Source organism: Durotheca rogersii (assembly GCF_024521655.1).
Source record: "Durotheca rogersii strain YMJ 92031201 chromosome Unknown GGS23scaffold_4, whole genome shotgun sequence".
Classification (NCBI taxonomy): Eukaryota; Fungi; Ascomycota; class Sordariomycetes; order Xylariales; family Xylariaceae; genus Durotheca; species Durotheca rogersii.
This window is the reverse complement of record NW_026251235.1, coordinates 1,341,287-1,356,674: the sequence shown is the minus strand read 5'-3', so window position 1 is coordinate 1,356,674 and position 15,388 is coordinate 1,341,287. Positions and strand designations below refer to the sequence as shown.

Here is a 15,388-nt window from a genome sequence, read left to right as displayed (position 1 = left end):
ATGCATAGTAGTAAGCGGTGCTGCTTATAGTAAGCCGTGAGGGCAGGTCCCTGGGGATGCCTCCAAGTTACCTGAGGGTTCGTGGACGCGACGTGGCACCTCGCCAAGTTCCTGCGACGGCATTGCCCACCGCTAGGTACCCCTTTGATACCGCCCGTCCCACCCCTATATGCCGTAGGCACATGGAGGAGAGATCCCCTAGGGTCTTTTGTCCGCGCCTGGGCCCCAAGCTATCGCTTTTTGCAGCTTAGGTAGCTCTACGTCAGGTACCTTGAGGCGTATCGAACCAGGCCTGGTTGCGAGAATTTTATCCACACCCCCCTCCCCCCCCGTAACGCTGTCCACGATCGGCGCTATGACGAGAGCCGCCCGCTGTCAAGACCGAGAGGGCCAATGGCCTCGGGACGGGATAGGTCAGTCACGCAGAGGATAGAAACGGAGGAAGAGGCGCAGGATTCTCTTATACTGGAGACGACCGCGGAGCGGGGAGCCAATAAGTGCTTGAGTGGTAGGTACCTACGTGGTATCGGGTCGCATTATGTCAGCCGCAGGGAAAAAGAAACCCCTAATTCCGAATTCCGGTGCGTACATATCGCGAGTAGGTACCTTAGGTACCTGTTTAGGTCAGGGATGCTACCCAGGTGCATTACGCACCCTAAGTTGGGTACTTATCGCGTCTTATATCGATGCCTAGGGGGTAGCTAGGTACCTACATGATGGAGTGCGATTGGTACCTAGCCCACCTGCCTAGGTAGGTACCTAGGTTGGGTACCTAACCTAACCGAATGCCGTACAACGTAGTATTAAGGCTGAACAATTTGCCTTTGATGCAAGACATCGATAAGATTGTATCCCTTTATGATTAAAGCCCCTGTTCTCGCCCCCAAATTCTCGTATTTCCCAGGTGGCTCAGGCTCTGACGCAACAAGCACATTTGGTTCTAGTTGAATAACAATGTCTATGACAATTACCACCACCTATACCGCCACTCCGTCAGCCTTGTAGCGCTGCGCCCCTCCGCAATAGTATCGTATGCAGTCCCGATGAAAAAGAAATGACGGTAATTCTACACTATCCAAATTAACAGACCGATGCTTGGCATCGACGACAACCAGAGCAATCCCCTACGACCAGTCGGCGAGCGCCGTAGGGATCGGGTGGTAGGCGCCGAAGACGTTGTGAGGATCGAAGCGGTTCTTCAGAGAGGTCAGGCGCTTCTGTCGCCATTTGGCGGATCCGTACAAGACCGAGGGCGCCTCGTCGCCGTGGCCGTAGTTTTGGTACACCACCACCGTGTCGTAGCCGGAGATTTCCGGCTTCCGGAAGTGGTCGCGCCAGCTCACGGCCCAGTCGTTTCCGACCTGCGCCACCGCGTCGTCCTCGTACGAGACGAGGATCTCGAAGAAGTGATCGAGGCGGCCGCGGTGGGGGAAGGCTGAGAAATTGTCCGGCAGCGCGTCGATGGCCTGCACGCCGAACGACTCGACCAGGAACGCGCTGGAGCTGAGCGCCGGGTTGGCCTGCACCAGCGCGTCGAAGTCCTCGGCCATCTCGAGCACCGAGTCTCTGTCGATCACCTTCTGGGTCAGCCCGTACAGGCTGTTGCGCCGCCCCTTAATGCACTGCACATTGTTGAAACCGCCAGCCCCCTTGGTCGGCAGGTCCACCCACGTAAGCAGTGACTCGACGGTGGAGGTGCTCAGGTCGATGAACGGCTTCGCGAGCTGCTTTCCCTTGGCCTCAGGCCCGGCGAAAACCAAGTTCACCAAAAGAGCGGGCTACACAGAGAACGAGCGAGTTAGCCGCTGGCTCGTCGCGCATCCTTCAGGATCCCGCCGTGTAACGGAGAGTTGCTTACCTCGAGAGTGGCAGGATCCGCCGCAACGATGGTTACTATCGCCAAGCCCGGATCGAGCGGAAGCAGAGAATTCAACGTGTCGATGACGTCCCCCAAGGAGCTGATGTTGAAAGTCATCTGTGCCTCGTAGTGCAAGCCACCATTCGTGGCTGGGAACGTCTCGAAGGTCGTCTCGATGACCACACCGAAGTTCTGGCCGGCGCCGCGTATCCCCCAAAAGAGGTCCGCGTTAACGTTGTCGGAGGCCTCGATGATGGTGCCATTCCAAAGCGCCAGGCGGACCTTGCGGACGGCATCGCTCGCCAAGCCGTGTAGTCCCTGTAACCGTCCGACGCCACCGCCGAGAGTGGCACCGGTAACACCGACGCAGGGGCAGGACCCAACAGCTACGAGGTGTTAACTTCTCCTTCGTCGACTGTCTTGGATGTTATACTGACTTGTTTCCCGCCCGGCCGTGCCAATGGTATACACCATGTCGTTAAAAGTGGCACCGGTGCCGATGGTGGCGGTGAAGTCGTCGTCGACCCTGGAGTAGTTGAACTTCTCCATGTTGATCAGGACACCATCCTGGATCTGGCGAAGGGTGGTCGAGTAGCCGTGGCCACCCGACTTGGTCAAGAACGGGATGTTCTGGCTCGTCAAGTATTGAAGCTGGTTGTTTGTCAGCTTAGGAACCCTTGGTCACCCCCCTGCGCGGGAAACAGGCAATACGCACACCAGCGGACAGCTCTGCCTCCGTCTCGGGAATGAAGACGAAGTCGAAGGTCGGCGCCTCGTAGGAGGACCATCGCGCAACTTTCGAGGCAAATTTGGACGAGGTCTCGTTGATCACGGAGGTAGCGATCAAACCGGGCCATCCTGCCTCTTGGCGCTCGACATGGACGAAGCGCGGCGGCTTAATGACGCTAGCGACCGCCGAGGCGGCCGACGACAGCGCGATCAGCGACGGAACGAAAGTAGAGGCAACCATGGCTCTGGGCTGAATAGAGCAACTCGAAGAGGCGTGGAAGGTTGGCGCTTGTGAGGAACGGGAAACGCAACTATCAAGACACGCGACGAGATGCCGCGAATATATGTGTTTTTCCCGACGGACCCTTCACCGGGGAATATTCCACGGGTGCCTCCTCGTGGCAGAGCCATCTCCTGGCTGCGGCGCATTTCCCACGATCCTTCATCATAACAACTGAACTCAGTCGATGGCTAGCTCGACCAGGTTCAGCTGATGAAGTGACGAGGCTTGTTCGATAATCGGATGGGGCGCCAGCTGAAGCCCTCTCTCTCGCCGGATACCCGAACCAGCCCACTGGAGTCGCATGGCAATCCTGCTTATCCCCTGCCTCGCTTGTTTCACACGCGCCCTCCTCGTGGTTCTATTTTGAAGCGGACGCAGGAACGTGCGACCCTCCTACCAGCCGTAGGCGGGTTGCCTCCGCAGCACCTAATACGACCTTAGGCATTTACATCCACGACAAATATCTGGTCGACTAGGCGGCCAGACACGATGACCGCCTGAGGAACATGCTAACGGTGGCTCTCAGCCGCGGGGAGCAACGCGTCCAACCGATATTGCCGCAAGGTCACAACACAACGCCGAGCAAGGATACTACATAGGGAGACGGGCAGGATATTAGCCGATTTGTTGTTGCTTAGCCATCGCCCTGCCTTGTCCCTGCGTGCACAGAAAGTTCTCAACACGGCAACAGGCCGTGGCCGTCTTGTTCGACCTGGGTTCGGGCGTAATCTGGCCGCGAGCATGTGCCTCCTCACGCCAGGCCATAGTCTGACGCTGCAGCATTGCATTGCAATCCTTCCAGCGTCGTGTCGCTTGGCAACTCCCCGTGATTCACTACAGAACTACGTGTACGGGCAGGTTTACGAGATACGCGGCAACATAGAGATCGGCGTGGCTACTTGCACTCAGCCTCAGTATGGTTATGCTTACTTCGAACCACCGACAAGAGCTGGCCCCTTAATTAGGCATCGCGCGTCCGTTAATTTGTCGTCGGGTATGCGCAGGCTGATAGTGGAGCACACTCTCGGTATTCCGGGAATTCCATACTATGCGTAGAAGACGATCCTACTGGTTAGGCCGTGGGAGACAAGGGGGGAAATATCCCTGCCCTCGCTGTGCCGCGCGACGCTATAATAGCTTTCCCCGAGATTCACCGCTAGTGGGAATTGCAATGCCGACGTCGTCTGTTGCCGAGGAATCCCACGTGGCGTCAGTTCACACAGGTATGTAGAGCCGTATGATTCTGTGCTGAAGAAGGCCGAGAAACCGACAGCGTCTGGCTATGTTGATATGTGAGCCCTGGCGTTGTTGGTTTATCATTTCGACTATGTCGTTGAACCGACCGCATAACTGATGGATGTCCCTTTCTGGATACGGATGAGATACCCTGTTCTCGTTCTCTCGGCGCCTTTAAACAGGGACTGCCCTTACTGTTTCGTAGATATTTAACTGAACCCGTTAGATTTGTGTACCACAACATGTAGGCCACAGACTGACGCCGATGGGATTCCTAATTTGTTAACGTGCGTATCCGTCGAGGCTGCAGCGCGCACCGTCACTAAAGAGTCATGGTTCTTTTTGGAGGGATTAACTCCCTGACCCTGGGCCTCAGCGTCTTCGTGGTCATAGTGCTCTGGAAACTGAGCCGTATCGGTCAAAGACCCAAGAACTACCCTCCCGGGCCGCCCACTCTGCCTCTCATTGGTAACATCCATCAGATACCAAGCGAGAAGCGGCACATACAGTTCACAAAATGGGCGGAAGAATACGGGCCGATTTACTCGCTCATGCTGGGGAGTCAAGTCATGATCGTGCTTAGCTCCGACGTGGTGATTAAGGATCTGGTGGACAAGCGCGGGGCCATCTACTCTTCGCGGCCGGAAGCCTACCTTGCTCAAGATGTCCTGAGCGGAGGACTTAGAGTCTTGTTCATGGTACACAATCCGTAACTCTTAACCTTTCACTCCACGTCCCCCTCTCCTTTTCTTGGCGGGAGCGGGATACCGGTACGGAAAGTCTCGATTAACGATCCGTAGGAAAACTCGCCCAACGGGACTTGGAAAGGGGTCCGCAAGCTTCTGCACCTGATCTTGAACGTCATTGCCGCGCGCAGTTATGTCCCGTACCAAGATCTCGAAAACAAGGCCATGCTTATGGGCTTGTTGGAGAGTCCCAACGACTTCATCAACCACCTGCGTCGCTATTCGGCCTCCTTAACCACGCAGATGACATTTGGCTTCCGTACGGTGACGATGGACGATCCGAGGATTAAGCAGGCGTTTGATGTACGCCTCCCAGCTAAAGAGGGTTTTCTTTTTTGGGCGTACTCTAATTAATCCTCTCTTAGTCGTTCGATCGGACCTCTGAGCTAATCGTGTCTCCGGTGAGTTGAACAGCGCGAGCCTCCCTTCCCCCTCACGCACGGCACTGAATGTGTTCATCTTCTCAGACTGCCGCCTTGCTGGACCTCATACCCGTCCTCCGAAGGCTACCGGACTTCCTGCTGCCAATCATTAAAGAAGCCAGGGAAATGCACCGGCGGGAGCTGAAGCTCTTCAAGGATTACTATTTCGACGTGAAGAGAGGACTTCGCGACGGCACCGCCAAGGTACGCCTCCGCACCCGTTGCTAGAATTCCACCCGGCCGTATACTAACGCGGAAACCCCCAAACCTCCAGCCCTGCATATCCGTGGACATCGTCAAAATGCAGAAGCAGGAAGGGCTCTCCGACGATCTTGCCGCGTACATAAGTGGCCAGATCCTGCAGGCCGGCTCCGAGACCACGGCGGGCATCCTCCTGGGCTTCATCCAGGCCATGGTCATCTTCCCCGAGGTGGCTAAGGCCGGCCAGGAGGAGCTCGACCGCGTCTGCGGCGACCGAATCCCGGACCTTAACGACGTGCCGAACCTGCTCTACATCCGCGCCTGTGCCAAGGAGTGCGTGCGCTGGATGCCGGGGCTCTTCCTCGGTGTGCCGCACGCCGTCACCCAGGACGACACGTACCAGGGGTATCACATCCCGAAGGGCGCGACCGTCATCATGAACGTCTGGTGAGTTTACGAGTTCCCCCCCCCTGCTCAGCTTCCCCCTCTAGCCTACCCACCCCCTGCGCTCGTCATCGTGGCCTATCCATCCAGCTGACGCCGACCAAATCGTAGGGGCATCCACAACGACCCGAAGCGGCACCCGAACCCGCGGGCGTTCGACCCGCTGCGGTACATCCACGACCAGCAGTCGTCGATGGCGGCGGCGAACAACCCGGACGCGACGCAGCGCGACCACTTCGGGTTCGGGGCGGGGCGGCGGCGCTGCCAGGGCATGCACATCGCTGACCGGTCCATCTTCCTGGCGCTGTCGCGGCTGCTGTGGGCCTTCGACTTCCGCCGCGCGATCGACCCGGCTACCGGCCGCGAGCTCGTCCCCGACATGGACGCCCTCGTCGACGGCATCCTCGCCATGCCCAAGCCCTTCCCCGCCGACATCGCCCCCCGCACCCCCGCCAGGGCCCGCCGCGTCCGCGAGGAGTGGGCCCAGGTCGCTGCCCTCCTCGACCCCGCCATGCAGTGGCGCGAGGTCCCCAAGGGCCTCGTCTGGGGCGACGAGCAGCCCCAGCTGCCCGACTAAGGCGCGCTGCTGGCGGCGGGCTGGCATCGCGCGGTCCGCGCACGCTCGAACCGGGTTCGGTAGTGGCGCCGGGCTGTAACGCGTCGGCCCCCCTGGGATCGGGGCTGCGTTGCTGTTTATTATCGTGTCTCGAGACTCACATGTACCGACCGCTGGGTCTGGGGTAGCGATATACTAGAATCACGAGAACGCTGCTATGCTAGAACTGTAATATTTCGTTTTTGTGCGAGTTGGTTGCCTTACCTGTTGCCGTGAGGCGAAATGTAGACTGGACGAATACAGGTTCACGTAGAGGAGAGACTTCGTGCCGCGGTAATGTGACCCTATTGATCGCTGCAAAGACGCGATCGGTGGCGCGCTGTTGGAATGGGAGACCCTGTACTAGTCCCATCTCCGCCGGCGGAAGCTGAAGTAGCTTTTGGCATCCGTAGTGTGTTTAGAGTTTCTCACGTCCGGGTTTGCGGTTGTCACGAAGCTCGGGGTCGTGTTGGGATCGCGGGCCAGACGTAAACATACGGAGGGAAAACATATCAGGGGTCGATGCTTTGTGAGCATTGTTCCCGCATATAAATGTAAGAAACGTTGGTTGCTCTACGGATTGCATTATAGAACCATGGTCTAGCTTTGAGCAGTTACTTACGCTGGGCCCCCAGAGCCTGGGGAGCCTCGTTGAGGAGTACCGACAAGTACGTGCTTTACTACGATAGTGCCACGATAAGAGAAATAAGCTGAAATTGAAAACTACATTGCCTATCGTTACATATTCTATGGCATCCATCTAGATGTCGAAACCAGTTTCGCGTCCCTTGTAGTCGTACTCTCATTCGTCGTCGGTGCTCTGCAGCTTCGCGAGCGCGAGGCCGCGCAGCGTTTCGAGATTGCTCGTCTTGTCGAGCAGCGTCAGCAGCGGGATGTCGACGGCCATGTTCTGGTAGAACCACGTCTTGAACTCGGCGGCGATCATGCTGTCCATGCCGTAGTCCGCGAGCGGCTTGCGGGTGTCGACCGCCTCGAACTTCATCAGGATGAGGTTGCCGAAGCGGCCCCGGATGTGGTCGAGCAGCGCGTCGTCTAGCGACTTGGGCGGCTGCGACTCCTGCATCAGCTTCACCACCTCGGCGGGCACGCGGTCGTTGCCCTCGTGCTGCTGCTGAACCCCCAGCCCCTTGTCCCCGTCCAGCGCGTTGGCGAGCAGCCCCGCCCGCGGGTCGTCCCACGCCAAGTTCGTGCCGTCGAATCCCTTCTTGCGCAGCTCCTTGAGGCCGAAAGCCTCCATCCCGGTAAGCACGTGTGAGGCGGCGAATTCGTCGTATGCGTGATGTATACCCATCTCGCCGTGGTGCGCCGACCGTCTCGCGGTGACGGGAGCGAGTCGTGAACAGGAAGATAAGGTGAGGTCGACAATCTGTACGAGCTCGTCCGCATCTATAGCTTGGATACCCTTGCGCAGGAGAAGGGCCTCGATCTCGGGGTTGTCGTGCAGGTAGCCCACCTCGGATATCATGCCCAAACCCAGCGCGAAAGCGCCGGGGACGGGAGACTCCGGTCGACTCCGTAGGTGTCGCGCGAACGCGTCAAGGAAGTGATTTGCCGCACAGTAGTTAGACTCGGTCGCAGTACCTACGCTACCCGAGACGGAAGAAGTCATGATGAAGAAGTCAAGATTCTTGTCGCGCCCAGAGGCACGCAGCGCGTTGTACAGGTTCCAAGTGCCTTGAACCTTGGGGTCGATGCCCGTGTGCCAATGCTTGTTAGGCATCATTGAGAAGATGGCCTCCTGTATATGGGTTAGCATGGTGTTCGACTCGAATGAATGCAGGATCGTGCAAAAAAAAAGGGGGGGGGAAAGGGGGGGAGCGTGGTGATGAAGATAAAACTCACATTAAGGCCCATGGCAGCCTGGATCACACCGCCAATTTCTCCTTCAGCGGCTTCCACCACAGCCTCAACGTCCTTGGGATTGCATACATCGCCCCGGACAACGACGCACTCGGCCCCGTGAGCTTCAAGATCTTGGATCAGATTACGCGCTGCCAGCTTGTCCGTTCCGGTGCGCCCAAGGAAAGCGAATTTGCGGGCGCCACGCTGTAGCATCCACCGCGAGAGCGTCCGTCCGAGGCCGCCCAGACAGCCGATCATGACGTAGGACTTGTCGCCGCTCAAGCGCGTTGTGTTCTTAAGAGGCTGCACGGCAATGGTAGACTCGGCCTTCTCTAGATTGATGGCGATCTTGCCTATACGGCTGCGCGAGGAGAAGTGGCGGAATGCCTGCGCGGCTTCGGACACGTCGAAAACGCGTAGTGGTTCGAATGCGCTGATCTTGCCCTGGCGGTAAAGCGACATGACCTCTGAGGTCAGCTGGCCCCAGATAGTGCGCATAGCTTCGCCACCGTCTTTGAGGCCTTCGGCGTAGAGGGCGCTGAGATCGAAGCTCGTGAAGGTCGTATTCTTCAAGAACTGGTCCATGTCGAGTCTGCCGGCCGTCGAGAGATCCAGCTTGCCTACCTCCACAAAGCGGCCAAACGGAGCTGCGCACCGCCAGGTTGCGTGTAGTTGGTCACCGGTGAGCGAGTTGACGATAACGTCCACGCCACGACCACCCGTCGCCTTCATGATACCGTCAAGGAAGGATGTGTCTCGGGAGCTGAAAATGCAGGAAGGATCAACGCCGTGGTTGTCTACAAGATAACTCTTCTTTTCCTCCGTGGATACAGTCGCGAAAACCTAGGCACATGGTATTAGCGATGATCCTACCCCTCCCCCCCCTTCTCCGTCTCGCTCTTCAAACCGCTGAGATCTCTTACCTTAGCACCAGCCAACTTGGCTAGCTGGATAATCGCGATGCCCAATCCACCAGCTCCGGAATGGACTAGGATAGACTCGCCCTTCTGCACGTTCGCTCGGTAACGCAGGGCATAGATTGCGGTCGCGTACACAAGTAGAAGGGTGGCGGCGACGTCGAAGCTCTCGTCGTCTTGGAGCTTTTGGCACGCCCACTGCGGTACTGTCTGGTATGTCTGAAAGTGCGTCGGAGCCATCACAACCACGCGATCTCCAGCCGCAAATTCGGTGACGGCAGATCCTACCTGCACAATGGTTCCAGCGCACTCGAGCTGGCAAGTCGCCTTCGGAGTGTCGACCCTTCCGGCCAAGACGTAGAAGTCCTTAGCATTCAACCCAACTGAGGCCACCTTCAATCGCACCTCGGTAGGGTTGAGAGGCGCTGGTTCCGTCTGTCGGAAGAAGAGAGTATCGAACTGGCCAGCACGCTGAATGTCGAGGCGCACATCCTCAGCTTCTTCTAGCAACATGGTTTGGACTTCGAGTCCTTGCTTCCCACGAAACTTGGTGTTGAGCCCGTCATCAGGTATGAAGCGACTGACGTGAACGACACCCTTCCGCTGAACGAACTCTCGGTCCGGGACCCTGCTTTGCTGAGACAAGGTCTGTACCAGACGCTCGGCCGTCACCTGCACATTCTCCTCAGATTGGTCGATATCGTACGTGTAGAACTTCAGCGCCGGCTGCTCTAACGTGATAGCTCTTGACATGCCAGCGGCAAGCGCAAACTCAGGCTTGTCTCCGTGGAGGATATTTCCGCCCGTTACCCAGATTAGGGTTCCGGCCTTGTCCGTCATCACTTTTACTCCCGACATCTCGTCGTCCGTGGTCGTGGCCAGTAGTGGCGTCTCGACCTCGCAGAGATTGAAGACGGTGCTGCCACTCGGGATGTGTTCAGACACCAGGTCTCGCAAGTTCACGCGCGAGACCCAGTAGCCTTGCAATGGTCGAAGCCTGTCCGCCAACGCGGAGCCGAGCCGCGTCTTCTTGCGCTCCACAATCACATATCGATGATTCTTAGGAGGAGCAGGAGGGCTACCGGGCTGCTGGGCAACGAAGACCGTCGCCTGTCCCTGAGATACGGGAAACGATACGCAGTTGAAGCCGTTTGCGGGGATGGTGTCGAATGAGGTATCCCGCGCAAGGCCGACTACTACCGCATTCTTTGCTAGAATTTCTTTAACGGCGTCCGTCTGTTGCTTAGTCCACGAGGAGAGGCCGGGAATCATGACAAGGTCGAAAGTACCCGGCTCTAAGGTCGTGAGGTCCTCGGCACGCTGCCCTGTCTTCAAGTCGACAGGACCGCCGGTCAAAGCGCCGTTCTCCTGGAAGGCAGCAGTGTGATACGAGACAAGCTTCCTGAAATCATCCTTGGAAGAAAACAGATCTAATACTGCCAGGGTAAACTCATGCGCGCTATTCCCTAGCTCGAGGATTCGACACCTCGGGCTCTTGTGGACGAGCAGGTCCAATACCGCGCCGAGCTTAAGCAGGCCATCGTCCTTGACGGGCGAGTTGGCCTCGTCAGCGAATCGCTGCGCGTATTGCTCGAGGGCATCGCGCGAGATCAATCCCAGGCCGTACACGTCTGGCTTCCATAGTGTCCGGAGTATCGGGTGCCGCTTCTCCTCATCCCACGACTGAGCACCAGAAGCATAGACGGCTAGCCTGAGACCCTCGAACTGGGCCACGACTTCTCCGTTCTGGGTGACAACCTCCGCAGCGCCTTCGGCAGATTCGAAGCCCGTCTTGTGCGCTATTGCGTTTATCCGGCAATCTTTTTCCGAGCCGGCAACCACCGAATTCACGGTGATAGAGGAGAACTTGGTAGGGACCTGGGCACGAAGGTCCTTGGGCACCCCGTTGGCCGTCGCCACGATGCATAGTTGTATCATGGCGTCGAGGGTGATGGGATGAATGGGATACACGGATAAGGGATCACCGTTCGTGGTTTGCAGCGGTGTCTTAGCACTAGCGTAGGGGGAGGATTTCATACGCGGCGTCTGGTACTCGGAGATGGGCTGGAAGCGAGGCCCATAGTTCAAGCCCGATCTAACGAACTGTTTATACCATGTGCGCTTGGCAGTAGCTTCGAGCACGCCCTCTGGGGCCTGGTACTTGGATTCCAATGGCGCCTTGCTTGGCGTGATGGAGATGGACCCTTTCGTATGGGTAACAGCAGTGGTTCCCTGGTACGTAGAGATGGTAAACTCCCACCAGGTCGAGGAGGTTTTTACGTTAGTAATGTCTGATCGATGTAGCGAGGTGAAAATTTCGACCTGGGCCGATGGATCTGTGCTCAAGACGAGCGCGTTCATGATGTGGACGTTAGAGAAGCGGTAAGAGGGCTCAGTTGATATGTCGGTGTCCGTGACCTGCCTCAGAGCCTCCATGGCCATGCACAAGTAGCCAGCACCAGCAAACACGATGGTCTCCTCGAGACGGTGGTCGCCGATCCAGCACACATCGTCCGGCTTGATGATATTTCGGAAGATGTAGTCATTACCACTTCCTCCGGGCACCAGGGACCCTAGGAGTTCATGGCGCAGGTGCTTGCGCTGCCTGTATTCCAGGCTCTGACGAGACTCGCTCCATAGAGTCTTATCGTAGTCGAACCGGTAGCGTGGCAAGTCAGTCACCACGCTCCACGGTCCCTTGGAGGATTTCCAGCCTGCCTGAAGCCCATTGACCCTCGACCAGTCAATAGGGTAGCCGTTAAGCCACAGCGCACCGGGGACATTTAACGCCGTCTGGACTGCATTTATTCCTCTCTTGATAGGTGCTGCGTATTTCACCTGCGACCCGGGAACCCCTACGCTGGCGAGAGTCTGCTTAATAGGGAGTTCAAGTGAGGAGTGCGGACCTAGCTCGATGAAGAAGTACTGGCCAAGTTCGTGGATCCGCTTGATCGCATCGGCAAAAAGAACCTGACTCTCGAGGTTTTGCCGCCAGTATCTCGCCGTGAAGCCCGAAGCTTTGATGTCGCCAGTCACCGAAGACACCATCACTACCTCGCCCGCAGGCATGCGGATGGAGTGATCGAGGGTGGGCAAGACTCGGTCCAGCAGAGCCTCGTATTCGTCGCCGAACGCAAGCATGTGGTGAGAGTGATAGGCCTGGCCGCCGGTTTTCAGCTTGCGGGCAAAGATCTTCTTATTTTGTAACGATTCCAAAAGCTTGTCAATGGCTTCCGCATCGCCCGACATGGTGACGCCTTCGGTTGAATTTACACAAGCCACCCGTGCTTGCTCACTCAACCCTGAAGCCATGATTTCAGCCTCGGCTGCCGATGCAGGGAGGCCGACGGCCATCATCGCCCCAGCCTGTCCGTTCTTCGCGACGCAGTAGCCACGATAATAGGCTATGACGATGGACTCTGCCGCAGACAGAAATCCGGCTGCAAAGGCCGCAGCGATCTCACCAGACGAATGACCAGCAGTGACATTAGGGTAGATTCCCCAAGAAGCGAGTAGTTGCAGTAGAGCTACTTGGATAGCTGTACAGCAAGGCTGGGAGATACGAGGGTCGTTAATAGCCTGGGGGTCAGCCGTATCCAGGATCACGTCTTGCAGCGTCCAGGATGGTCCGTGAGGGATCGACTTGAGCACCGCCGTCATCTCCGAGATGGCGTGGCGGAAGATGGAGAACTCCGAGAATAGCTCGCGACACATTCCTGCCCACTGCGATCCTTGGCCCGTGAATATAAATGCCCGCAAAGCGGCCGCCCCAGCGTCGAAAGGCCCGTTATTCGTGACGAGGGTACTGGAGGCGAAAGACTCTGCTATATCCCGGGCGCGGGGCGCAACAAGGAACCCCCGCACGGGAAGATTGCTTCGCCGGGATCCCAAGGTGTGCGCAAGGTCTAAGATGTCTATATTACCGAAGTCGAAATTTGAAAAGTCCTCGATACGAGCTTCCAGAGAGGCCACAGTCGCTGCTGACAACGGAAGAACCACCGATGACTGGGATACCAACAACTGTCGTGCCTCGTCATGGATCGAAGTGGCCTTAGAAGTGGGAGCCTCCTCCAAGATAACGTGGGCATTGGCACCCCCATAGCCGAAGGAATTTATACCTAAGTATAATCAGTAAATCGTTGGCTATGTTAGGTAGCGGGACATTCAGTAGTGTTTAGGAGAAGTATACAGATGGTGAGGTTGCTGCGACTTACCAACACGACGTGGCCCCTGGGAATCTTCCGGCCATGGTGTCAGAGTCGTAGGAATCGAGAAATTACGCTCTTCGACCTTTAACTTTGGGTTAATATTCTTGAGCCCGGCTGTCGGTGGGATCAGTCCTTTCTCAAGGGAAAGTGTGGCCTTCACGACTCCCGCAATCCCGCTGGCCGCCTCGGAGTGTCCTACGTTGGTCTTCACGGAGCCGATCATGAGGGGACGTTGCGCTGTACGGTCGAAAACTCGAGCCAAGGCGTCTACCTCGATGGCATCACCGACCTTGGTTCCCGTTCCGTGGCACTCAATGTATGTGATGTCCTGGGGATCCACACCGCCCTTAGCCATCGCCTTGCGAATCACAGCTTCCTGGCCGTCAGCACTGGGAAGGCTGATACCTGTCGTCTTGCCGTTGCTGCACTCATGTAGTTAGCCACGCTGATACTTGCAGAAGCGACCGTCAGGGCAGGATGGAATGGCGCTTACGCATTGATCGCGGAGCTCTTTATTACACTGCGGATGGGGTCTCCGTCCCTCAGTGCGTCGCTGAGCCTTTTAACGTATAAGGCGCCTATCCCTTCTCCCCTGCCGTAGCCGTCGGCGGAAATATCGAATGTGTGGCACTGGGAAGTCGGCGACAGGACGCCGGCCTTCATTGTGGCGATGTGTTGTTCTGCGGATTGGATGAGGTTGGCACCGGCGACGATGGCAGAGTCGCACTCGTAGTTTTCTAGTGCCGCGCAGGCAACGTGGAGGCAGTATAAGGAGGAGGAACAGGCTGTGTCCAAAACGAGGCTGTGATATAAAACACCGTGTAAGCCGCGCCATACGGGTGATTCGAGACCAAACCACAGGAGTCCAGGAAGAAAATGACGCACCTTGGACCTAGCAGGTTGAAAACGTGGCTAATACGGTTTGAGAGGATAGTTGTTCCTAAGCCAGTTGCAGAGTACCGGTTCATGCTATCAGGGATATCAATATGCTGTCTTGGGGGGGATTAAAGGCTACGGGGTTGGGAGTGCTCCGACTTACTATTCGGATTCTTTTGTCTGCATCACCATGTAGTCAAATGTAAAATTCCCCACGTAACAGCCCGTGTTGGATCCAGAGGCCCTTTCAAGGGGAACACCGGCATTCTCGAGGCATTCAAAAACCACCTCAAGTAGCTTCCGTTGTTGAGGATCCATATACGTCGCCTCGAGGTTGTTAATACCAAAGAAGCTATTCTCGAATTCTCGGATATCGTCGCCAAGAAAATATCCCCCCTTTGTCACCATGCTCCCGGGTCGGTCCATGCCCTTAGGGTGGTAGAAGCCATCAACGTTGAACCTTGAATTCGGCACGGCGCACGCAGCGGATCGGCCTTGAGAAAGGAGTTTCCAGAACTCTGCGGGAGTTGACGAGTCCCCCGGAAGACGACAAGCTGGAAGTTCCAAAGTGGTTAGTCGCCCGGTGTCTTTAAAGTATGGCTAACCATACGTGAAGACGCTTACCGATTCCGCAAATCGCGATAGGCTCTGCCTGACGTGGTGTCTGTGTAGTAGATCGTGGGGTATGAGCAGCAGAGGCCCCAGGTGAGCTTGGGGACCCTGAGCTGTCGTCAGGGGATAACATCATCGGCGCCATCTTGAAAGGTTTGCGTGGTAGATACAGAAGAAGCCTCGCAGGTCGTTTCCTCACTTCGTCTCACTAACCACTAGGAAAAGGTGAGCGCTGTTTCCTCTCGAAACTGCGACTCTTGTGATCTATTAACCTCAAGAGCATGTCTAATTCACTTAAGAATTCGAACATGCTCTTTACATACGGGATTTCGCGCCGACAGCCCTTCACAAGCACATCTAGTTAGTTCAACCTCGGGTGCCCGAAACCAGAGCGGTGA

The 15,388-nt window shown here is 56.8% G+C and overlaps 3 protein-coding genes across 3 annotated transcripts; 1 reads left to right on the top strand and 2 right to left on the bottom strand.

Moving 5' to 3' along the window:
• Nucleotides 1-694: 694 nt before the first annotated feature.
• GGS23DRAFT_364536 (uncharacterized protein) lies at nucleotides 695-2,969 on the bottom strand. The gene is made up of 4 exons (XM_051513283.1): nucleotides 2,574-2,969; nucleotides 2,296-2,509; nucleotides 1,859-2,244; nucleotides 695-1,778 (listed from the first exon to the last, which is right to left on the bottom strand). The coding sequence occupies exons 1-4, from the start codon at nucleotides 2,826-2,828 to the stop codon at nucleotides 1,125-1,127; spliced, it is 1,509 nt and encodes a 502-aa protein (XP_051374728.1). The 5' UTR covers nucleotides 2,829-2,969; the 3' UTR covers nucleotides 695-1,124.
• A 1,213-nt stretch (nucleotides 2,970-4,182) lies between these two features.
• On the top strand, nucleotides 4,183-6,596 carry GGS23DRAFT_364522 (cytochrome P450). Its single transcript, XM_051513282.1, has 6 exons — nucleotides 4,183-4,804; nucleotides 4,907-5,155; nucleotides 5,218-5,253; nucleotides 5,320-5,478; nucleotides 5,549-5,922; nucleotides 6,031-6,596. The coding sequence occupies exons 1-6, from the start codon at nucleotides 4,439-4,441 to the stop codon at nucleotides 6,494-6,496; spliced, it is 1,650 nt and encodes a 549-aa protein (XP_051374727.1). The 5' UTR covers nucleotides 4,183-4,438; the 3' UTR covers nucleotides 6,497-6,596.
• Nucleotides 6,597-7,316: 720 nt separating this feature from the next.
• On the bottom strand, nucleotides 7,317-15,135 carry GGS23DRAFT_594171 (reducing type I polyketide synthase 10; the record flags this gene model as incomplete). Its single annotated transcript, XM_051518121.1, has 8 exons — nucleotides 7,317-8,273; nucleotides 8,378-9,220; nucleotides 9,301-13,412; nucleotides 13,509-13,924; nucleotides 13,996-14,304; nucleotides 14,388-14,471; nucleotides 14,542-14,932; nucleotides 15,003-15,135. The coding sequence occupies 8 exons, from the start codon at nucleotides 15,133-15,135 to the stop codon at nucleotides 7,317-7,319; spliced, it is 7,245 nt and encodes a 2,414-aa protein (XP_051374726.1).
• Nucleotides 15,136-15,388: the final 253 nt, after the last annotated feature.